Consider the following 25055-nt stretch of genomic DNA (forward strand, 5'->3'; position numbering starts at 1 on the left):
GGCGGATTTCCTAAGTCGCCAGACTTTTCATCCGGGGGAGTGGGAACTTCATCCAGAGGTATTTGCCCAACTGCTTCGGCGTTGGGGCAAACCAGATCTGGATCTCATGGCGTCTCCCCAGAACGCCAAGCTTCCTTGTTACGGATCCAGGTCCAGGGACCCGGGAGCGGTTCTGATAGATGCTCTGACAGCACCTTGGGTCTTCAACATGGCTTATGTGTTTCCACCCTTCCCGATGCTTCCTCGACTGATTGCCAGGATCAAACAGGAGAGAGCATCGGTGATTCTAATAGCGCCTGCGTGGCCACGCAGGACCTGGTATGCAGATCTAGTGGACATGTCGTCCTGTCCACCATGGTCTCTGCCTCTGAGACAGGACCTTCTGGTTCAGGGTCCTTTCAAACATCCAAATCTAATTTCTCCGAGGCTGAATGCATGGAGATTGAACGCTTGATTCTATCAAAGCGTGGATTCTCGGAGTCAGTGATTGATACCTTAATACAGGCTAGGAAACCTGTTACCAGGAAAATTTACCATAAAATATGGCGTAAATACTTGCATTGGTGCGAATCCAAGAGTTACTCATGGAGTAAGGTTAGGATTCCTAGGATATTGTCTTTTCTACAAGAAGGTTTAGAAAAGGGTTTATCTGCTAGTTCATTAAAGGGACAGATCTCGGCTCTGTCCATCCTTTTACACAAACGTCTGTCAGAAGTTCCAGACGTTCAGGCTTTTTGTCAGGCTTTAGCCAGGATTAAGCCTGTGTTTAAAACTGTTGCTCCACCATGGAGCTTAAACTTAGTTCTTAACGTTTTACAGGGTGTTCCGTTTGAACCCCTTCATTCCATTGATATCAAGCTGTTATCTTGGAAAGTTCTGTTTTTAATGGCTATTTCCTCGGCTCGAAGAGTCTCTGAGTTATCGGCCTTACATTGTGATTCTCCTTATCTGATTTTTCATTCAGACAAGGTAGTCCTGCGTACTAAACCTGGGTTCTTACCTAAGGTGGTTACTAACAGGAATATCAATCAAGAGATTGTTGTTCCATCATTGTGCCCTAACCCTTCTTCAAAGAAGGAACGACTTCTGCACAATCTGGACGTCGTCCGTGCCCTGAAATTTTATTTGCAGGCAACTAAAGATTTTCGACAAACTTCTTCCCTGTTTGTCGTTTATTCTGGACAGAGGAGAGGTCAAAAGGCTTCGGCTACCTCTCTCTCCTTCTGGCTTCGTAGCATAATACGTTTAGCCTATGAGACTGCTGGACAGCAGCCTCCTGAAAGAATTACAGCTCATTCTACCAGAGCTGTGGCTTCCACTTGGGCCTTTAAAAATGAGGCCTCTGTTGAACAGATTTGCAAGGCTGCAACTTGGTCTTCACTTCACACCTTTTCAAAATTTTCAAAATTTGACACTTTTGCTTCTTCGGAGGCTGTTTTTGGGAGAAAGGTTCTTCAGGCAGTGGTTCCTTCCGTGTAAAGGTCCTGCCTGTCCCTCCCGTCATCCGTGTACTTTTAGCTTTGGTATTGGTACCCGTGGACTGACTACACTTAACAGGAGAAAACATAATTTATGCTTACCTGATAAATTCCTTTCTCCTGTAGTGTAGTCAGTCCACGGCCCGCCCTGTTTTTACGGCAGGTCTAAATTTTAAATTAAACTCCAGTCACCACTGCACCCTATAGTTTCTCCTTTCTCGTTTGGTTTCGGTCGAATGACTGGGTATGACGTAGAGGGGAGGAGCTATATAGCAGCTCTGCTTGGGTGATCCTCTTGCACTTCCTGTTAGGGAGGAGATATAATCCCATAAGTAATGGATGACCCGTGGACTGACTACACTACAGGAGAAAGGAATTTATCAGGTAAGCATAAATTATGTTTTTTAAGGAACATGAAAGTCATAATTAAACTTCCATGATTCAAATAGAAATTGCATTTAAAAAAAGAACAAATACAATTCTAATCTACTTGTATTATTATGTATATATTATTTTTGAAACCTTTGTTAAACAGCATACCAGTGGGATAGAGCATGTGCGTGTCTTGAGCACCACATAGCAGCAGCAGCAGTAGTGTTTGCAGTATTGATAACTTGTTATTGTTTGTGGAAATAAAAAATCATATCTAGATTTGCTCAGCAGCATGTGTGTCTTGAAAACTTTCACGGGATATGAAACCATTTTTTTATTATTTCATAATTCAGATACAGCATGCAATGTGAAGCAAAATTCTAATGTACTCCTCAAAAATTTATAATAGGAGTAAATTAGAAAGTTGCTTAAAACTGGTGCTCTATCAGAATCATAAAAGAAAAAAATATGTGTTTCATATTCCTTTAAAGGGATAGTAAAGTCAAAATTAAACTTGCATGATTCTAATAGAGCATATCCCTTTAAGTATATTTTATTAGCTGTTTAGAGAGGTTAAATGACATCAATCTTTGCGTGACTGGCTGTGTGTGCCGTGTGTGACTGTGTATTGATGGTAAAAAGAATTAAAATAATTGCCTGAGAGTGACAGATGACAGTCAGACACCATTTGTGGACTCTGGAGATAGTTCAATGCTATTTTAACTTATTGGGTTCATATTGTCGGGCATATCACAGCAAGTGCCTCACCAGCCTCTGATGTCACTGCACGTCACTGATATATATATATATATATATATATATATATATATATATATATATATATATTCATGTTGGGTTATCGCAATTGAGAATATGCGATCAGGTTTGCGTGCAAGTAGGGAGTTGTTTTTTTCCACTTTTTTTTTCTTTCTTCATTGAATTCTATGGGGGAATAGGGTATCGCACGCGCAATATTCTAATTTCGGCTTTTTGCGCTTGTCAGGTTAATGCGCAAGCAAAAACAGTTTACTTTCAACTCATGATACAAGCGCAACCCGAAACACACAAACGGCTTACTTCTAGCGCAGTTAATGCTCAAGCAGGAGAGTTAAATAGTGATCCACTTGTTATCTGGCCCAAAATGTTTAATATGTAATTGTTCTTGTAATTTAACTTTCAAAAAATTGTGGGAGGTTTGCACACAGCCAAAAGAGGCTTGAATGCATTCTGCAGGATCCTGAATATTCACCTTACAGCATGCTACACAATAATTTCTTGGTTTTGAGGGAATTCTTTTAAATCTGCCCCATATTGGTTATAGAAATGTGGATAAATATACAAGGGGTTTATTCCTGGAGTATAAAACCATGCAACATTTGCTAACAAAATGCCTTTTAAACACTTTTAAACATGTATTCTTTGCAGTGTGGTGCTTTTAATAGTCCTTATTATATTTAAGCTTTACAGTATTCAGTTCGGAGTACACAAACACAAGTAAATGGCACAGACAATTTTCACAAACAACTAGACTACAATTCATGAGCCAGCACAAATCTGGTTTTGTATAGATTCATTAATTAAATTGGCCTCTCCTCCATTAAAGAAGTGAGGATTAGAAACTGCATAAAACCTTTAACCATTAAAGGGACATGATACCTGTAAAAAGCTGACTAGAAAATATAACCTGAGCATGTAAAAAAGGAAGATATTTTACCTTAAAATTTCCTCAGTAACCACATCCCATTGTAAAAGTAGCCGATCAGAATGCTAGTACTGGGACTTGCGAGCGTGCATCTGGCATGTGCAGGCACAGTCATGTTATTTCCCTCAGTTTAAGGAAGTTTTCAGTAAAATATTGCTAGATTCCACAGTAATCCTCATGAGATCACACTAAAGCAAAGCATGACCTAAGCATTGCTAAATGCTGATTGGCTTTGTGGTGTGGTTTTGTTTTTCTCTCCAACTGCAGCTGCACAGTAACTGAAGTATAACTGTTCACTAAACACTTTTGTGAGCTGAAGAAATTTTTAGCTAAAATATCTTCCTTTTTGTAGTTATGCTGCATCACTTTCAAGTGATTTTAGCATATGAGTATTCTGTCTCTTTAAGCATAATGGCAGGAAACTAAGCATGAAACCTGTTTCCCTTCAGGTAAATGCAGTGTTACCAAATGGCAAACTTACAACTCAAGGAAATAATCAAAATGGCACAGGCAGAGATTAAACGTGTGACACATTTAAATAGATGTTTTTAACTCAACCTTTTGCAGTGACAAATTGACCAGATACCTTTCTTCTTCATGCCTATGTAGGTATATGACAAACACAGAGAATTTGCTGAAGAGTGTAGCGCTCCGCCACATGCCCCCAAATTTACAGACTGTGGATCTCCTTAAATCTGGTGAGTTAAAATGTCCATAAGGACTACTGTTTAGGATAATATATGCATTTGGACTCCACTGAAGTTATGTTTTTGGGTTATTTTTTTTTACCATGTACCTATAGTCCCCAAACCCAACTTGGACTCGTTTGTGTTCCTGAGGGTGAAGGAGCGACAGGAAAACATCCTTGTGGAACCAGAGACAGATGAGCAGAGGTGAGGATAGTATAAGGATTCCAAGTCATTAAAAGGAGACATGCATTTATTCCTAAATGTATTAGCCTTGGGTATTTTAACCAAGAGTATTTGCATCAGTGCCTTGCTTATGGCTTTAAGCTTTTTATAACCTTCATTTTTGCATAATAAAGACACTCATATAAAGGTACACAAAAAGAATGTTTACATTATTGTGCAGTATGTGCACTCCTCTTTTTAGTAACGCCTATTTTAAGCAGAATTTGCCCCCCCAAACAGCAGCAGTCAGTCACAACCCGATCAACTGCGCTATTCGCTTTACTATACCCTGTAACTTTATATCTATTATCCCTTTCCACTGTGCCACTTCTACCCACCAGTTAAACTTTGCCTATCTCTGAATATACAGTAAAATTTCTTAAATTAATTTGCCATTTAAAGATTGATACTACAAGCTGATGTCAGTGTCATAGCTTCCGGTCTTGATTTAGGTCAGATGTATTTAGGAATACAGGTTATAAGCTACTTAAGGCACTTAAAAATTAAATAATTTTGCAATGTAAATATGGGGAACAAATGCGCCCTACAATTTGCAATAAAATGCGGACAGGTTCATAACATGTGAACCGTGTCAGTTCTCCAATTGATAAATCTATCCCTTTATAAACTTTTCGCAGCACCAGCTCAGCAGTTGGAAAAACAAACAAGCAAGGTTTGTAGGGGGGGGGGGGAGGGGTTCTATAATTTTAAATTAAAAGAACGAATCATTTCTCAGCACAGAAATATGTATGCAAGACATTACTGGAAAACTGCTATCTCAGTATCCATTTATCAACAAAGTAGATAAGTGCACTCTTTCGCAAAACCAGTCCGTCTAATTTTTAACAAGGATAATAGTTTCAACCATAAACTTTAAACAAACCATTACCACTAATTGTCAGAGGCCTAAACTATATCAGAGAAACACTGATATATACATTAGATGTGGTCAGAATGAAGCGGTTTTCATTATCTATTTGTATTGCACCATCATATTCTGCAGTCATATACAGAGTCTGCCAAAAGTAAAGATCTACATTAGGAGACTGAATAATTACAGAGCTTTTCTTCCTAGAGAGCCTGCAGTTTAGGATGTAGTTGTTGCAAAGGTGGGGCTGTAACTTGCTGTGAGTGCAGACTGTACGCCTGGAATATCAAGGATATTAGTTTCAGAATTTACTTTTTGGTTTCACTAGGACAGAAGCAGCGTTAAAGAGATGTTTAATAGCTGTAGATAGAAATGAGGTGATAAATGTAGTTTACAGTTTGGTATGTGGAGCACTTGGTAGGTGATAGAATTTTGAATTTAAAGGAACAGTCTAGTCAAAAATTAAACTTTCATGATTCAGATAGGGAAAGCAATTTTAAACAATGTTCCAATTCACTTATCAAATTTGCTTTGATTCTCTTGAATATTCTTAGTTGAAATCTAAACCTTGGTAGGCTGATATGCTAATTTCCAAGTCCGCCTCTTAAGGGCCGCCTCTTATATCAATGCATTTGACAGTTTTACACAGCTAGAGGGCGTCAGTTCATGTGTGGCATATATATTTATTTATATATCGTGCTCACGCCCATGAAGTTATTTATGAGTCAACACTGGCTAAAATGCAAGTCTGTCAAAAGAACTGAAATAAGGGGGCAGTCTGCAGAGGCTTAGATACAAGATAATCACAGAGGTGAAAAGTAATATAACTGTTGGTTATGCAAAGCTCTGGAATGGGTAATAAAGGTATTATCTTTAAAAACCATAAAAATTTTGAAGTAGACTGTCCCTTTAAAACTGAAGGCTAATGGAAGGGATGGTAGGAAATTGAATAGAAGAGGAGCAGGGAAGGAAGCATGGCATAGGCATTTAGAATATATTGGAGTGGAGATAACATGCTAAATGGTAGAACAATTAAACGGTCTTTGCATTGATCAAGATGTGATATGAGTGGACCAGAATTCTTGTTGCATCTTTACTTAGGAAATTTGATTAATTCTGTCAACGATCAGCAAATGAAAGAGGCTTTTTTTTTTTAAACAAAAAAAAAACAAAACAGTATGCACAAGAATCCACAAGTGAAGACTAATAGCAGGTACCCAGCTACTTATTGTTTATTTTTGTGTTTGGCAGCTGTCGTCTAGTTTGTTTTTCTTTTGTGGCTTTTTTGTTTTATCCACTCTTATAGTTTTGCTAAAAATGCATTGATGCTAAGTTATAAGGAAACAAGCCAAATGTTTCTTAGGTTCTCTCAAAGTAGCCCTGAAACAAATATCTTATCAGTAAAAGCATACATCATGTTTATTGTAGTTGATCATTTCCATCAGTTTCTGTTTTTGTTTTAGTTTGTTTTGTTTTTTTCTAAAAACAAAGCTAAAGTGTTAATTTGAAGTATCTACTTGAAAGGGATTTTTATTTCTTTCATGTAATTAACAAGAGTCCATGAGCTAGTGACGTATGGGATATACATTCCTACCAGGAGGGGCAAAGTTTCCCAAACCTTAAAATGCCTATAAATACACCCCTCACCACACCCACAAATCAGTTTTACAAACTTTGCCTCCAAGGGAGGTGGTGAAGTAAGTTTGTGCTAGATTCTACGTTGATATGCGCTCCGCAGCAAGTTGGAGCCCGGTTTTCCTCTCAGCGTGCAGTGAATGTCAGAGGGATGTGAGGAGAGTATTGCCTATTGAATGCAGTGATCTCCTTCTACGGGGTCTATTTCATAAGGTTCTCTGTTATCGGTCGTAGAGATTCATCTCTTACCTCCCTTTTCAGATCGACGATATACTCTTATATTTACCATTACCTCTACTGATTCTCGTTTCAGTACTGGTTTGGCTTTCTACAAACATGTAGATGAGTGTCCTGGGGTAAGTAAGTCTTATTTTCTGTGACACTCTAAGCTATGGTTGGGCACTTTATTTATAAAGTTCTAAATATATGTATTCAAACATTTATTTGCCTTGACTCAGAATGTTCAACATTCCTTATTTTCAGACAGTCAGTTTCATATTTGGGATTATGCATTGATTTATCATATTTTTCTTACCTCAAAAATTTGACTTTTTTCCCTGTGGGCTGTTAGGCTCGCGGGGGCTGAAAATGCTTCATTTTATTGCGTCATTCTTGGCGCGGACTTTTTTGGCGCAAAAATTCTTTTCCGTTTCCGGCGTCATACGTGTCGCCGGAAGTTACGTCATTTTTTGACGTTATTTTGCGCCAAAAATGACGGCGTTCCGGATGTGGCGTCATTTTTGGCGCCAAAAAGCATTTAGGCGCCAAATAATGTGGGCGTCTTATTTGGCGCTAAAAAATATGGGCGTCGCTTTTGTCTCCACATTATTTCAGTCTCATTTTTTGGATGTTGTTAGAGCTTTGAAATATTATGTTGAAGCTACTAAATCTTTCCGAAAGACTTCTAGTCTATTTGTCATCTTTTCTGGTTCTAGAAAAGGCCAGAAAGCTTCTGCCATTTCTTTGGCATCCTGGTTGAAATCTTTAATTCATCTTGCCTATGTTAAATCAGGTAAGACTCCGCCTCAGAGGATTACAGCTCATTCTACTAGGTCAGTTTCTACTTCCTGGGCGTTTAGGAATGAAGCTTCAGTTGATCAGATTTGCAAAGCAGCGACTTGGTCCTCTTTGCATACTTTTACTAAATTCTACCATTTTGATGTATTCTCTTCTTCTGAAGCAGTTTTTGGTAGAAAGGTACTTCAGGCAGTGGTTTCGGTTTGAATCTTCTGCTTATGTTTTTCATTAAACTTTATTTTGGGTGTGGATTATTTTCAGCAGGAATTGGCTGTCTTTATTTTATCCCTCCCTCTCTAGTGACTCTTGTGTGGAAAGATCCACATCTTGGGTATTCTTTATCCCATACGTCACTAGCTCATGGACTCTTGTTAATTACATGAAAGAAAACATAATTTATGTAAGAACTTACCTGATAAATTCATTTCTTTCATATTAACAAGAGTCCATGAGGCCCACCCTTTTTTGTGGTGGTTATGATTTTTTTGTATAAAGCACAATTATTCCAATTCCTTATTTTATATGCTTCGCACTTTTTTTCTTATCACCCCACTTCTTGGCTATTCGTTAAACTGATTTGTGGGTGTGGTGAGGGGTGTATTTATAGGCATTTTAAGGTTTGGGAAACTTTGCCCCTCCTGGTAGGAATGTATATCCCATACGTCACTAGCTCATGGACTCTTGTTAATATGAAAGAAATGAATTTATCAGGTAAGTTCTTACATAAATTATGTTTTTATACTGTTCTTAGCATGATTTTTTATTTGTATTTTGAGAACTTTCATAAGTATGCTCAAGCTGTTTTAACCATTATTATTATTATTATTATTATTATTAGTAGTAGTAGTAGTAGTATTTATTACATTTCCAAGATCAACTAAGCACACAAGTATGGTACCAATCTTTTCATTTTCACCAGATCTAAATAGTAGGTATGCTTTGTGTATTGTGATTGTAATATATCTACTAATCTGGGCCTGTGCGCATGCATCATAAGTAGACTGACCATATTGCCGCTTTAAAAAGGGACACATATGAAAAATACATATGTCAGGGCTGTTTTCAGGGCTGTTTAAAGAAATGTTTTGTATAAGAACCCTGACATATGTATTTTTCATATGTGTTCCTTCTTAAAGCGGCAATATGGTCAGCCTAATCATAAAGGGCCTTTATCATTAACAGGACCTGCAACGTTGAAATAATCAGATTTATTTTCCTTTGCAGAAATGTTGAAGTTTATAAGCCCTAAAATTTGTTAAAGTATCAAAAGTTTGCAGCTGCCCAAGCCATGTTGGCATGACAATAGGGGCTTTTTTCTATGATGACCTCGCTAAGCCTGCCAAACTTGCTTTTTGCAACTCTGGTAACCAGGGAGTTTTTCCATATTCACTTCAGATGTTTGTTAGAACGTCCACACTTAATTATACTCCCTGTAGGAACAGGATGGCCTCAGGCTAAATAGAAAGTCCTTTTGAAAGAAGGGGGTTATGTTTACATCATTAGAGGGTAAAAAGAGAACTACTAAACAATTAAAGGGACAGTAAATACCTTGAAATTTGTATTTAAAATGTTGCTATGTGTAATGAAACAACTTTGTAATATATGTTCATTATTTATTTTGCCCCCTTTCCATTTAATTTTAGCTCTGAAAATTGAGCAATTTTGATTCTCAGAACTTGAAATGCACCCTGCTGACATTTCAAGGCTTACCCTGTTACACGTGTCTCTAATTGACTTTATCAGATAACAGCTGCAAGATAATGTGCTTTTATACTAACTTTTATGACAGTGGCTAGCCTTGTTATCTGAGGACTTAAGCCCAGATTGGCTGCTCCAAACAAGGCAAATGGTGGTTGGAGTTTGGCTATTGATAAATAATTGAAGTTAATTTGATTTTAAAACATTAAGACATTGCTAATATGTTATTGTATAGCAACACAATGGAAATATCTTGTAATTACATGGAGTTTTACTGTCCCTTTTTAAATAAACTATAATCAACCAATCACCAGTATCTCCTTATGAATAATACTGCTAGGTCCCTCTGGTTACCTACCTACTTCATCCTCATATTGATGGTATGTTGACCTATTGGGGCCGTTCACGCCATTCTCCCTAGTGTATGGTGTTTTTGCAGGCTTATAGTATGTAGTATTTTGTCTAACTATGACCCAGAGATATTCCTAGTTTCTGTGAGAGATCTGTTCTTTTTAGACAGCATACACTTAAAGAGACAACACCTTGTAATTACAAGACATTTATGTTTTCTTGCTATATAATGACATATCACTCAATAACAAAACTCCGCCTACAACGTGCCTTATTTGTCGGCGGCAATCTAGGCTTAAAGGGACATTAAACACTTTGAGATGGTAATATAAAATGATAAATCTTATATATAAAAAAAACTCTACAATATATTTTCATTGTTTATGTTGTCTCCTTTTTTCCTGTAATTCCATTCTGAAATAGTGAGTAGTTCAGTTCCTGTTAGAAATAGAAGTACAGAACACTGATATAGTCCACACAGCCATTGGCTGCACACTCTAGTGCCCTATTTATAACTGTCCCTAATTGGCCACAGCAGAGAAGGTAAACTAAGTTATTACATGGAAAAAACGAAGAAACACAGCGATCCTTAAGAAAAAAAAAAAACTACTATTTATTCCTCCAGGTAAGAATACAAACAACGGCAGCAGAAAAGCTTAAAAACAAAGATGCAGGTTTCTCATGGCTAAGACCAATCAGCACTACATGTTTCAGATAATTCCTTAGTCATGGTCATGATTGGCAGCATTACTTCCTGCCTGATATACCTGCAATTGTATCCCTATTGGTCTAGATATTTACATAGATTAACCCCTTCAGTACCTGCACATAGTATTCAACAATAAAATAAGTTTAGTTTAATTGGTAAATGTAAGTCTTTATATAAATTAAGAATGACCATATGGAAGATTTCTGAAATAACTACATATAGTTCTTTAATAACAATTCTAGATTAGACCTATTTGTAGTAATATATCTGTGTCCTAATGTGTTGATACTAATTTTTATTATTATCAACCCTGTGTTGGCTAGTTAGAGATGGATGAATATGTTAAGTTTATGTTAATAATAATAAAGTCCTGAACCCCAGACTTATGCTGGGGTGCAGGAAGAAAATCAAAGACCATCCAAAGCAAAACAACACAGGGAGGTCCAAAGCAAACACATGTGCACTTTGTATACTACTGTCTTTTCCTCTAGAAGGGTTCTTAGTCCTGTTCATTTATACCCAAGTATTGATCTAAACATTTTATTTTATTATATCTACCTTCTCCAGAAATGTATGACATCTCCCTCAATATTGAAGCCCTGGGATCTCCTTGTCTTCAATTTGAAGATCCAAAAGGCCTCACGTAACATTAACCGTGCTGTCCTGTCTCCGCCTCCAGGAGAACTCCGAATACACTCTATAACCTGCCATGAGAGCGATGTAACATCACCACCATGTGTAGCTATAAAGTGCTGTGAGAGCCCAGAGCATTCATTATCATGGGAGATGTCATTAAGATGTTCTCTTATTCTGGAGTTATTACATGGCAGCTTCCAATGTTTTGTTTTATAGACATTAAAATGTTACACTTATTTTGTCAATATTTAAAGTAATGAAACTTTAAAAAATACATCTATATGTTATTCTCAGACTAATCTTTTCTTTGAATACCTCATTCTATCTAGCATTTATTTAGTGTTTAATGTCCCTTTAAGTCTTCAGGCAACAAGGCTAGTCATGGTAAAGTGAATTGATTTGCAGTTATCTGCTAAAGGCAATTTGGGAAAGATATGTAGTAGGCTTAGCCATGCGAAATCATGGAGGGTGCATTTACTGTTTAGAGAATTATAAAAAAGAAATCCACTTTTTTTTTTTTTTTTTTTTCATTTAAATATTTTTTTTTATTATTTTTTTTTTTTTTAAAGAAAAGTGAGCTTACAAACATACAAAGGAACAACATATAAGCATATTGATTACTGTGCATAGTCCCACTAGTTGACTTGTTTTATACATTAGCCGTATATTATAGTTAAGAGAGTAAATATAGAGAAAAGGTGTTACATAAAAGGAGGTCTTTACAGGTTGATAATACAATCATATGTAATCTCCACACAATAGAGGACTATCTAGTTAATAACAAAATGCAGCGCTGCGTAATCTGTTGGGGCTTTATAAAGAATAATAAGGCTAAGTGAGAATATATCTATGCGGAAAAGTGATTAGACAATGTTTGAATTGTAAAAGGAACCTCAGGCGAGACCACTGCCAACAAGAACTTGATGCCTTAAAGGGACACTCAATCAAAATTACTTTCATTATTTAGATAGAGCATGCTATTTTAAACAACTTCCCAATTTACTTCCATTAACAAAATGTGCACATTCTTTTTATATTTAAACTTTTTGAGTCACTAGCTCCTACTGAGCATGTGCAAGAATAAGTGTGTATGCATTTGTGAATGGATGATGGCTGTCACATGGTACGTGTATGCATTTGTGGATGGCTGATGGCTGTCACGTGGTACAGGGGGAGTGGAAAAAGACAAAACTTTTAAAATTGTCAGAAAAAAAAAATCTACTACTCATTTGAAGTTCAGACTAAGTGCTATTGCATTGTCTTGTTATATTGCATTTGTTGATTATGCAAATCTACTGCGTTGACTGGTCCTTTAAGTCGTGTCACTCCAAAAGAATCTAGTTTTCCCATTTTGATGTAAAGTGGTTTTTCCAGTTGTAAAATCCACATCCACCCCCCAAAGGTTTTTTTATTTTATTATGCACAACTAAACATTTTGTTTAATACAATCTCTAAGTGTTTACTAATCCTTTAACCTAGAACTGAAGGCATTCAATAGAAGCTAAAGATTGTATATATTAGATGTACTGTATATATTAGAGTAGCCCAACAGCTTTTGCTACATGACAGTTTAACATTCTCCTTGCTTCTGCAAGTATTTTTTACAGTTTTTGAATTGACAGCCCACCTCTGCACTTAAAAGGGGACCACCAGGCTCAGTTTGCAGGAAATACAAATTAAAATGAAATATTTTCCCTATAGTTTCATTTGTATCTGATTCTAGTTTAATATACATTAGTTTTCTGTTAAAAAATGTTGAGCAAACTTCACCAGCATATGTCTGGTAGGATAAATCAGTGAGGCTCTGGAGGTGTTAAATGCTTAGAAAATATAACAACGGGTGTGAGTTAATGTTATGCACACCCAGGGAACTCCTCTGTCCCCACTCTGTGACACTGTCAGGCTTATTTCACATAGGAAAAAAAATACAAATAGCAATTCAATTTGTAAAATAAATATACAGAGAATGATCCTAATTTGTTTAAGTTCAATGCACAGTCAAAATTTGTAAAATCCCATTCTTAGCGCTGCAGAATCTGTTGGTGCTCTACAAATAACTGATGATTAAGTGGACGTAAAAACAAAAAAAAATTTAATTTAAAAAAAAACGTCAGCGCTAATTACCAAAGTGGATGGCCGCATCTCTGCAGAGCTCCCGGTCCCAGTTGTGTTAAGTGTTTTTCTTCCTTTACTCACAGCTCATATACATTGAGAGGTGATTCCCTATCATACAAACTATCCCAAGAACGAGTCCTGGAGCTTAAAAAAAGCACTGCACTCGAGGGAAAAAAGTTAAGGAGCGCCAATCTCAACTGTCAGCTGTACAATGGAATCAAAACTGAATATAATTCAATTAAATGCACAATAAATATTGTGAATAAAAATAAAATACAGATATGATGCAGATAAAATATGTAAACACAATTTATTATGTACGTATGGATAAAATAACATTTCTTCTGTTAAGTGTGTTCAGTCCACGGGTCATCATTACTTGTGGGATATTAACTGCTCCCCTACAGGAAGTGCAAGAGGATTCACCCAGCAGAGTTGCTATATAGCTCCTCCCCTCTACGTCACCCCCAGTCATTCTCTTGCACCCAACGACTAGATAGGATGTGTGAGAGGACTATGGTGATATATTTAGTTTTTATATCTTCAATCAAAAGTTTGTTATTTTATAATAGCACCGGAGTGTGTTATTCCTTCTCTGGTAGAATTTGAAGAAGAATCTACCTGAGTTTTTCTATGATTTTAGCCGGAGTAGTTAAGATCATATTGCTGTTTCTCGGCCATCTGAGGAGAGGTAAACTTCAGATCAGGGGACAGCAGGCAGATTAATCTGCAAAGAGGTATGTAGCAGTTTATTATTTTCTGACATGGAATTGATGAGAAAATCCTGCCATACCGTTATAATGTAAACTCAGCCTTGAATGCAGTAGATGTAGCTGATATCAGGCTGTCATGTATGTATATTTTACACTTCAGTTTTCTGGGAAATGGTACTTCTCTGGCTTTTAAACTGTATACATAGACTTAACCTATTTTGCAGGGACTTGCAATAGGTTTTAAATGACAATTAATTATTGAGGTAAAACGTTTTTTTGCTGGCATGTAAAAACGTTTTTTTCTCTGAGGTACTGGGTGAAAAAATGTTTTGGGCACTATTTTTCCACTTGGCAATAGTTTTGATTTAAATTAGAGCAGTTCACTGATCCCTCTCACTGTTATGTGTGTGGGGGAGGGGCCATTTTTGGCACTTTTACTATGCATCAAAAAAAAACTCAGTCAGAGGTTCATTTTCTTCCTGCATGATCCGGTTCATCTCTACAGAGTTCAGGGATCTCCAAAGCCTTTTTTGAGGGAAGTAATCATTACAGCAGAGCTGTGCTGATTGTATTGACTGTGATATAAAAAACGTTTATTTGTGTATTTTTTTCTGCTGCCTGGGTTAGTTATCATTTGCTGAGGGGAACAATCCTTTGCTAAAACTGTATATTCTGACAAAGATTGATGCTATAACTTAATTATTTTATCTGTTATAATATTTTTCTGTGCTTCTTAAAGGCACAGTTCGTTTTCATATTATTTGTAAATTACTTTGAAAAGTATTTCCAAGTTGCTGTTTATTTGCTAGTGTGTTAAACATGTCTGATTCAGAGGAATATCTCTGTGCTATATGTGTTAATGCCAAAGTGGAGCCCAATAGAAATTTATGTACTAAATGTATTGATGCTACTTTAAAAAAACAGTCAATCTGTACAAATTGAACATATTTCACCAAACAACGAGGGGAGAGTTATGCCGACTAACTCGCTTCACGTGTCAGTACCTGCATCTCCCGCTCAGGAGGTGCGTGATATTGTAGCGCCGAGTGCATCTGGGCGGCCATTACAAATCACATTACAAGATATGGCTACTGTTATGACTGAAGTTTTGGCTAAACTACCAGAACTAAGAGGTAAACGTGATCACTCTGGGATGAGAACAGAGTGCGCTGATAATGCAAGGGCCATGTCTGATACTGCGTCACAGTTTGCAGAACGTGAAGACGGAGAGCTTCATTCTGTGGGTGACGGTTCTGATCCAAATAAACTGGACTCAGACATTTCAAATTTTAAATTTAAGCTTGAGAACCTCCGTGTGTTACTAGGGGAGGTATTAGCGGCTCTGAATGATTGTAACACAGTTGCAATCCCAGAAAAAATGTGTAGGTTGGATAAATATTTTGCGGTACCGACGAGTACTGACGTTTTTCCTATACCTAAGAGACTTACTGACATTGTTACTAAGGAGTGGGATAGACCCGGTGTTCCTTTCTCACCCCCTCCTATATTCAGAAAAATGTTTCCAATAGACGCCGCCACACGGGACTTATGGCAAATGGTCCCTAAGGTGGAGGGAGCAGTTTCTACTTTAGCTAAGCGTACCACTATCCCAGTGGAGGATAGCTGTGCTTTTTCAGATCCAATGGATAAAAAATTAGAGGGTTACCTTAAGAAAATGTTTGTTCAACAAGGGTTTATATTGCAACCTCTTGCATGTATTGCGCCTGTCACGGCTGCAGCAGCATTTTGGTTTGAGTCTCTGGAAGAGACACTTCAATCATCCACACTAGATGACATCACACACAAACTTAAATTCCTTAAGTTAGCTAATTCATTTATTTCAGATGCCGTAGTACATTTAACTAAACTTGCGGCTAAAAGTTCAGGATTCGCCATTCAGGCACGCAGAGCTCTGTGGCTGAAATCCTGGTCAGCTGATGTTACGTCTAAATCTAAATTGCTTAATATTCCTTTCAAAGGGCAGACCTTATTCGGGCCCGGCTTGAAAGAGATTATTGCTGACATTACAGGAGGTAAAGGTCATGCCCTGCCTCAGGACAAGGCCAAAGCCAAGGCTAGACAGTCCAATTTTCGTTCCTTTCGTAATTTCAAAGCAGGAGCAGCATCAACTTCCTCTGCACCAAAACAGGAAGGAGCTGTTGCTCGCTACAGACAAGGCTGGAAACCTAACCAGTCCTGGAACAGGGGCAAACAGGCCAGAAAACCTGCTGCTGCCCCTAAGACAGCATGAATTGAGGGCCCCCGATCCGGGACCGGATCTAGTGGGGGGCAGACTTTCCCTCTTCGCCCAGGCTTGGGCAAGAGATGTTCAGGATCCCTGGGCGTTAGAGATCATATCTCAGGGATACCTTCTGGACTTCAAATCCTCTCCCCCAAGAGGGAGATTTCATCTGTCAAGGTTGTCAACAAACCTAACAAAGAAGGAAGCGTTTCTACGCTGCGTACAAGATCTTTTATTAATGGGAGTGATCCATCCAGTTCCGCGGTTAGAACAAGGACAAGGGTTTTACTCAAATCTGTTTGTAGTTCCCAAAAAAGAGGGAACCTTCAGGCCAATCTTGGATTTAAAGATCCTAAACAAATTCCTAAGAGTTCCATCGTTCAAGATGGAAACTATTCGAACAATTTTGCCCATGATCCAAGAGGGTCAGTACATGACCACAGTGGATTTAAAGGATGCTTACCTTCACATACCGATTCACAAAAGTCATTACCGGTATCTAAGGTTTGCCTTTTTAGACAGGCATTACCAGTTTGTAGCTCTTCCATTCGGACTGGCTACGGCTCCAAGAATCTTCACAAAGGTTCTGGGCACTCTTCTGGCGGTACTAAGACCGCGAGGAATTTCAGTAGCTCCGTACTTAGACGACATACTGATACAAGCTTCAAGCTTTCAAACTGCCAAATCTCATACAGAGATAGTACTGGCATTTCTAAGGTCGCATGGATGGAAAGTGAACGAAGAGAAAAGTTCTCTCTTTCCACTCACAAGAGTTCCCTTCCTGGGGACTCTGATAGATTCTGTAGAAATGAAGATTTACCTGACAGAGGACAGGTTAACAAAACTTCAAAATGCATGCCGTGTCCTTCATTCCACTCTAAATCTGAATCAAGAGACCAGAAATTCTCTTCTATGGTGGCTTTATCGGCCACATCTGTCCAGGGGAATGCCATTCAGCAGGCCAGACTGGTCAATTGTAACAACAGACGCCAGCCTACTAGGTTGGGGCGCTGTCTGGAATTCTCTGAAGGCTCAGGGACTATGGAATCGGGAGGAGAGTCTTCTTCCAATAAACATTCTGGAATTGAGAGCAGTCCTCAATGCTCTTCTGGCTTGGCCCCAGTTAACAACTCGGGGGTTCATCAGGTTCCAGTCGGACAACATCACGACTGTAGCTTATATCAACCATCAGGGAGGGACAAGAAGCTCCCTAGCAATGATGGAAGGATCGAAGATAATTCGCTGGGCAGAGTCTCACTCTTGCCACCTGTCTGCAATCCACATCCCGGGAGTGGAGAACTGGGAGGCGGATTTCTTAAGTCGTCAGACTTTTCATCCGGGGGAGTGGGAACTTCATCCAGAGGTCTTTGCCCAAATACTTCGACGTTGGGGCAAACCAGAGATAGATCTCATGGCGTCTCGACAGAACGCCAAGCTTCCGCGCTACGGGTCCAGATCCAGGGATCCGGGAGCGGTCCTGATAGATGCCTTGACAGCACCATGGACCTTCAGGATGGCTTATGTGTTTCCACCTTTCCCGATGCTTCCTCGATTGATTGCCAGAATCAAACAGGAGAAAGCATCAGTGATTCTAATAGCGCCTGCATGGCCACGCAGGACTTGGTATACAGATCTGGTGGACATGTCATTCTGTCCACCTTGGTCGTTACCTCTGAGACAGGACCTTCTGATTCAGGGTCCTTTCAAACATCAAAATCTAACTTCTCTGAAGCTGACTGCTTGGAAATTGAACGCTTGATCTTATCAAAGCGTGGTTTTTCTGAGTCAGTTATTGATACCTTAATACAGGCTAGGAAGCCTGTTACCAGAAAGATTTACCATAAAATATGGCGTAAATACCTATATTGGTGCGAATCCAAAGGTTACTCTTGGAGTAAGGTTAGGATTCCTAGGATATTGTCTTTTCTACAAGAAGGTTTAGAAAAGGGGTTATCCGCTAGTTCCTTAAAGGGACAGATCTCAGCTCTGTCCATTCTGTTACACAAGCGTCTGTCAGAAGTTCCAGACGTTCAGGCTTTTTGCCAGGCTTTGGCCAGGATTAAACCTGTGTTTAAAGCTGTGGCTCCACCATGGAGTTTAAACCTTGTTCTTAACGTTTTACAGGGTGTTCCGTTTGAACCCCTTCATTCCATTGATATAAAGTTGTTATCTTGGAAAGTTCTATTTTTAATGGCTATTTCCTCGGCTCGAAGAGTCTCTGAGTTATCAGCCTTACATTGTGATTCTCCTTATTTGATTTTTCACTCGGATAAGGTAGTTCTGCGTACTAAACCTGGGTTCTTACCTAAGGTAGTCAATAACAGGTATATCAATCAGGAGATTGTTGTTCCATCCTTGTGCCCAAATCCTTCTTCGAGGAAGGAACGTCTTTTGCACAATCTGGATGTAGTTCGTGCCCTTAAATTTTATTTACAGGCAACTAAAGATTTTCGACAAACGTCTTCCCTGTTTGTCGTTTACTCTGGTCAGAGGAGAGGTCAAAAAGCTTCTGCTACCTCTCTCTCTTTTTGGCTTCGTAGCATAATTCGTTTAGCTTATGAGACTGCTGGACAGCAGCCTCCTGAAAGAATTACAGCTCATTCCACTAGAGCTGTGGCTTCCTTGGGCCTTTAAGAATGAGGCCTCTGTTGAACAGATTTGCAAGGCTGCAACTTGGTCTTCGCTTCATACTTTTTCCAAATTTTACAAATTTGAAACTTTTGCTTCCTCGGAGGCTATTTTTGGGAGAAAGGTTCTTCAGGCAGTGGTTCCTTCTGTATAAAGAGCCTGCCTATCCCTCCCGTCATCCGTGTACTTTTGCTTTGGTATTGGTATCCCACAAGTAATGATGACCCGTGGACTGATCACACTTAACAGAAGAAAACATAATTTATGCTTACCTGATAAATTCCTTTCTTCTGTAGTGTGATCAGTCCACGGCCCGCCCTGTTTTTTAAGGCAGGTAAATATTTTTTAAATTATACTCCAGTCACCACTACACCCTTGGCTTCTCCTTTCTCGTTGGTCCTTGGTCGAATGACTGGAGGTGACGTAGAGGGGAGGAGCTATATAGCAACTCTGCTGGGTGAATCCTCTTGCACTTCCTGTAGGGGAGCAGTTAATATCCCACAAGTAATGATGACCCGTGGACTGATCACACTACAGAAGAAAGGAATTTATCAGGTAAGCATAAATTATGTCTTATATATAAGGTACTATAAACCACTGGTGGTAGGTACTATAAAGGTTAAAACCTTTTCAAATGTATAAAAAAAAAAATGTTTATAGGGATAAAAAAAGGGGGGGGGGGGCAATGCTCAGGATTGTTATGGCCAGTATGGTTTCTCAAAGTTTATTACCGAAAAAAACTTAAACCAAAGATGGGAGTACACTGATTAAACTCTGTATCGTATAAAACTTCAGTGTTACCAGAGAGGGAAGAGTTATGCACCGTCTTTGTGTACTCCTTTTATGATCCTTTACGGGTATATATATCCAATGGTGGATGTGCTTTGCAAAACCTTAAGTATGAAAATAAGGATCAGTCCGTTTCCACTAGTTAGTGTATATGATATATAGGATCAGTCTGTATATAATATATAGGATCAGTCCATATCTTTCATATGTATAGGATGCTTGAGCTGTGCAGAATAAGCAGGTTGTAAAGATGTTAGGAACTCACCGAAATTTGAAATCCTCTTGTTTCTCCGCTATTGCCGTACAAAGTTTTCGGCCCTATGCACCGCCAAAACCATGCAGCGTTCTCCTTTGTATTGAAAGGCGCTCTTCCGTGCAAACTAGGTCACGTGTATGCTTTGGACCAATCAGTAGGGCGGATTCTCGGCTTTTCGGTTCCTTGTTATTTGTTCACCAGCTGTTAATTTCAGAGCGCTCAGCTCATTTTTTCGATTTTATAGTTCGCAAGTCTACGTTCGTTCCGTAGCGGATTTTCTCCCTGTACACTTACTTCCCGGGATCCAGTAGCTTATTTGGAACTACAAGTGACTTGGGGTCCAGAGCTCAATGCGTGTGCTGATGTGGGAACCCCTGACATCAGGCACAATATACGTATCAGTATTGCAGTCAGGCTGAAAGGCGCAAAACACCATCTTAAGTTACAGACCTTCTTCTACAAGTGCATCTACGTCAACTTTCCAGATACAGAGGTTTGGACTGCCGAATATCACCCCCAGGCAACTGGGTTACTAAGCAGTGTAACATACCTGCTATTTTTGACTGTTCCTCCTATTCTCTACATAATATGGAGACCGCTACTCTTCTAGATGCAATAGGTACCCTTCTTGACAATTACCACATAGCATATCCACAAGGCATTCGGCCCCTCCATAATGGCCCCACGGAGAGCCCCCTAAGTGGCCCTATAGCTGCGCGGAATACAAATAGCAATAAAGAAGGGCCCCGGCATTTGATGTCAGCTTCTCCTCCTGCTTGTTACCTTTTTGATGCAGATGACCTAGCTCTACCTGGACCCATACAAGTTTCACCCAAACTGCTACTCTAGCAAGATGGTGCCCATCCGTCTGTAAACACCATAACAGAGGGAAACTCTGGAAGCTCAGAAGATTTACCATATGGGGTGGCTGACTACAGTGGGATATCTGTGACTGATATTTAGAGAAACAGCTATACAGAGCTTACACTATCGTCAGTGTTGTCCATGGACTCCGGAATGCTATGCGAGTTCGCTTTAGCGAGATCAGACAAGAATGAGTCCAATCTCACTATGGCATCTGCACTTTTTGAAAGGGGTACTGAACTTGAACGGTTGGCAGACTATAGTCACAATGTCCCTGTTGGAGGACAACAGAAGCTGGCACAAGCTGGAGTTTAGCCATAACCGAGTCGCACAGTGGAATAGGCTGGCAGAAAGATCACTAGAATACATAAGTGAAAAAAGTGTCCCTTTTATTTTGGCACAGAGGAGTTGGTTAATATAAGTACTTTGTGGGTTTCATATATTTTAGTGACAGAAAGGGAGAAGCAATCTAAAGTCAGTTTCTGGACTGTTTTTTTCTCTCACTGTGAGGACTAAAACCATACTATAGAAATTATGCTATGATTGTAGCTTTAATATACCCTTAAGCTTCTTCTTTAATGATGAATTAGTAAAGGAGTCTTGTTATACCCATACCACTAGAAAGAATGGAATGTGTTAATTGCATGATTTGCTATGATCAGTGGTTATTGGCTTATTTTTCATTACACTTCATTTGAACAATTTGGCAATCTGGGTTACAATATTGTCAATTGAGTATACTTGGAAGTGTGATGGCTACAGTACTTGTTTTTATGCCTGCGGCTGGGGCAGCGGGATATTTTTCTGGGTATGAAAACTAACAGTTTACAGTTTTTCACCTAATAAAAATTGATGTCTTAACATTGTTATTACCTAGGAAGACTCCTATAATTTCTAAGCTTTTGAAGGCCGCCTCTTGTCACATGCTTTTTTTATTTGCTTTTTCCAATAGGGGAGACCTAGTTCATGTAGGCCATATAAATAACATTGTGATCACGCCCGTGGTTGATATATGTATTACACTCAGTGTTCGTAAAAGATGATTCTATAAATACCTTAGTGTTCAATAGGGGATTCCTATAAGCCTACTTCAAATAAAATAAAAATACAAATGGAATTGCATCCGTTAGCGTCATTCTCAGCTTAGGCTGGCTCCTATTAGAGCTCCTTCTGTCAAATGACTAAATGGTCACATGACCATTCTGAAGGTGCTAACTGTCAACGTCCCTTCTACGGAGAGCCTATGCCTGTCTTCCAAAATGTTAGCTAAAAGAACTACATGTAGATATGTATATTTGTTTATTAGTTAAAGTAGACCAACCTATATATTACTAGTACTAAATGTTATAATGTAAAGTGTAATGAATCTAATAACTGTAATACGATGTGCTAATATGTGTATATAATGAAATGTCGCTACTGGTATATCTAGATCATTAAGAAGATGTATTAAACCTAACTTAGAATCGCCATATGTGATATATAAGTTATGGGAGTGTGTGATAATAATCTCATAATATAACTGAGTGTTTATATAAATAAATAAAACTAGTGAGTGCATGTAGTGTAGCTATGATGGATGAGTATAAAAGGAAAATGCAATTGATACTTGTAAATTTTAGTGTTATTCACAAATTATATTTGGTGATGGTAATCTAATCATGATGATATAGACTACCACATTATGATGTATCTATTAATCAAATTAAGAATTACCATAAAAACTAATGAGTGTCTAAATGGAACCAACAAACTTGGGACCCCTATATATGTGTACAAATACGAAAAAACTAATATGTACACATATACACTTACATATAATATAAATTGTAAATAATTCAATATGCGGCTCTGATTCCAAGAGCCACAAATGAGCATAACACGGATACCTCAATGGATTCTATCTATATGTATAAGAATATAGCGGGTGATGACTATTATGAGGGTGTGTGTAATTATGGTGTATATAATCTAAAGGGTAGTGTGTATAAGTGAGCAAAATATGGCTTAAAATGTTATGAAAGTGACTAAATCAATCATGTAATTCAGGTGCTCTATAGAAAAACATATTAAGAGACTGACTTATACTATTATGTTGCTAACTGTTCATAAGATATTATGTAGATGAGCCAGACTTGGTATCATTAAAGTGTAGTAATATTACTCATAAAAATAGTGTATATGATAACGATATATATACGTGTGGTGCTTATTTCTATAATAATGATTAGTAACTAAAATATATGTAATGATGTCATGTTGACTCGAATGGTGGGACTAGTGCATAGGTTATCACCACTGTAGTAGTGATCAGCTATCTATACTTATAATGGTAATAAATACCTAACCCTACTGGTGTGGGAGTGGCCCATAAGACTAGTGTTGCATGTTGGCAATATGGTGACACGATAGACCCATGACAAGGTGTACAATGGTTAAATAACTTATATTGAGCATGTATTAGAAAGCAGCCATATCTTTATTTCCGTTTTAACCAGCTGGAAAGAGGGTATCAAATTTATAAATCCAGTAGGTTTCTCTCTGGCATAGGCTTTTAAACCCTGTTTGTAAGGTATCCTTTCCAGAGGGGTAATACGAAACTGGCAATTATAACCAGAATGGCACCGAACATGATGTCTGGAGACACTATGTTTAAGGCTGCCTTTGTCCACATTCCTAAAATGTTCACCCCATCTACTTCTCACTTTCCTGATGGTCCTACCAAAGTACTGTACCCCACAAGAGCAAGTAAGTGAGTAGATACATTATGTACTTAGAACTACAGTCCAATCTGTCTTTTAATTGGTACGTATATCCTGAGGTGGTGGATGTCACACTAGTGGCCCCATGGGTGATATATTTACACATATTAGATCTTTTAGTTCTACATCTAAAAGCTCCTTTATGTTGATAATTATTATGATAGGGGGCTCCTATCCTAGATACTCTTTTAGACATTATGATTTTACTAGGAGCTATTTTCTCTTGTTAAGTGTATCCAGTCCACGGGTCATCCATTACTTATGGGATATATTCCCTTCCCAACAGGAAGTTGCAAGAGGATCACCCCAGCAGAGCTGCTATATAGCTCCTCCCCTCACTGTCATATCCAGTCATTCTCTTGAAACCCTCAAGATAGATGGAGGTCGTGAGAGGACTGTGGTGTTTTATACTTAGTTTATTTCTTCACTTTAAATATCTCGGGTCCATCTGTCCAAGGGTATGTCCTTTCGCAGGCCAGATTGGACAATTGTAACAACAGATGCCAGCCTTCTAGGTTGGGGTGCAGTCTGGAACTCCCTGAAGGCGCAGGGATCGTGGACTCAGGAGGAGAAACTCCTCCCAATAAATATTCTGGAGTTAAGAGCAATATACAAGGCTCTTCTGGCTTGGCCTCAGTTAGCAACACTGAGGTTCATCAGATTTCAGTCGGACAACATCACGACTGTGGCTTACATCAACCATCAAGGGGGAACCAGGAGTTCCCTAGCGATGTCAGAAGTCTCCAAGATAATTCGCTGGGCAGAGTCTCACTCTTGCCATCTGTCAGCGATCCACATCCCAGGCGTAGAGAACTGGGAGGCGGATTTTCTAAGTCGTCAGACTTTTCATCCGGGGGAGTGGGAACTCCATCCGGAGGTGTTTGCTCAATTGATTCTGCGTTGGGGCAAACCAGAGTTGGATCTCATGGCTTCTCGCCAGAACGCCAAGCTTCCTTGTTACGGTTCCAGGTCCAGGGACCCAGATGCGACGCTGATAGATGCTCTAGCAGCACCTTGGTTCTTCAACCTGGCTTATGTGTTTCCACCGTTCCCTCTGCTCCCTCGACTGATTGCCAAGATCAAACAGGAGAGAGCATCAGTGATTCTGATAGCGCCTGCGTGGCCACGCAGGACCTGGTATGCAGACCTAGTGGACATGTCATCCTGTCCACCATGGACTCTACCTCTGAGACAAGACCTAATACAAGGTCCTTTCAATCATCCGAATCTAATTTCTCTGAGAATGACTGCATGGAGATTGAACGCTTGATTCTATCAAAGCGTGGCTTCTCCGAGTCAGTTATTGATA

At 38.9% G+C, this 25055-nt stretch overlaps 2 protein-coding genes across 4 annotated transcripts in view; one reads left to right on the forward strand and one right to left on the reverse strand.

Annotated features, from left to right (window-relative positions):
- The window catches only part of CHMP7 (charged multivesicular body protein 7), a 362230-nt gene that overhangs the window by 201912 nt on the left and 135263 nt on the right, over positions 1 to 25055 (reverse strand). The window lies entirely within an intron of this gene.
- Positions 1 to 25055, forward strand: part of GINS4 (GINS complex subunit 4) — a 64357-nt gene that overhangs the window by 25613 nt on the left and 13689 nt on the right. For both annotated transcript variants that reach the window (XM_053717988.1, XM_053717987.1), the window contains exons 7-8: positions 4162 to 4250; positions 4355 to 4445. In XM_053717988.1, the coding sequence (XP_053573963.1) occupies positions 4162 to 4250; positions 4355 to 4445 (180 nt within the window). The remainder of the gene's footprint in view (positions 1 to 4161; positions 4251 to 4354; positions 4446 to 25055) is intronic.

This window comes from Bombina bombina, chromosome 6 (assembly GCF_027579735.1).
Source record: "Bombina bombina isolate aBomBom1 chromosome 6, aBomBom1.pri, whole genome shotgun sequence".
In the NCBI taxonomy this organism is placed as follows: Eukaryota; Metazoa; Chordata; class Amphibia; order Anura; family Bombinatoridae; genus Bombina; species Bombina bombina.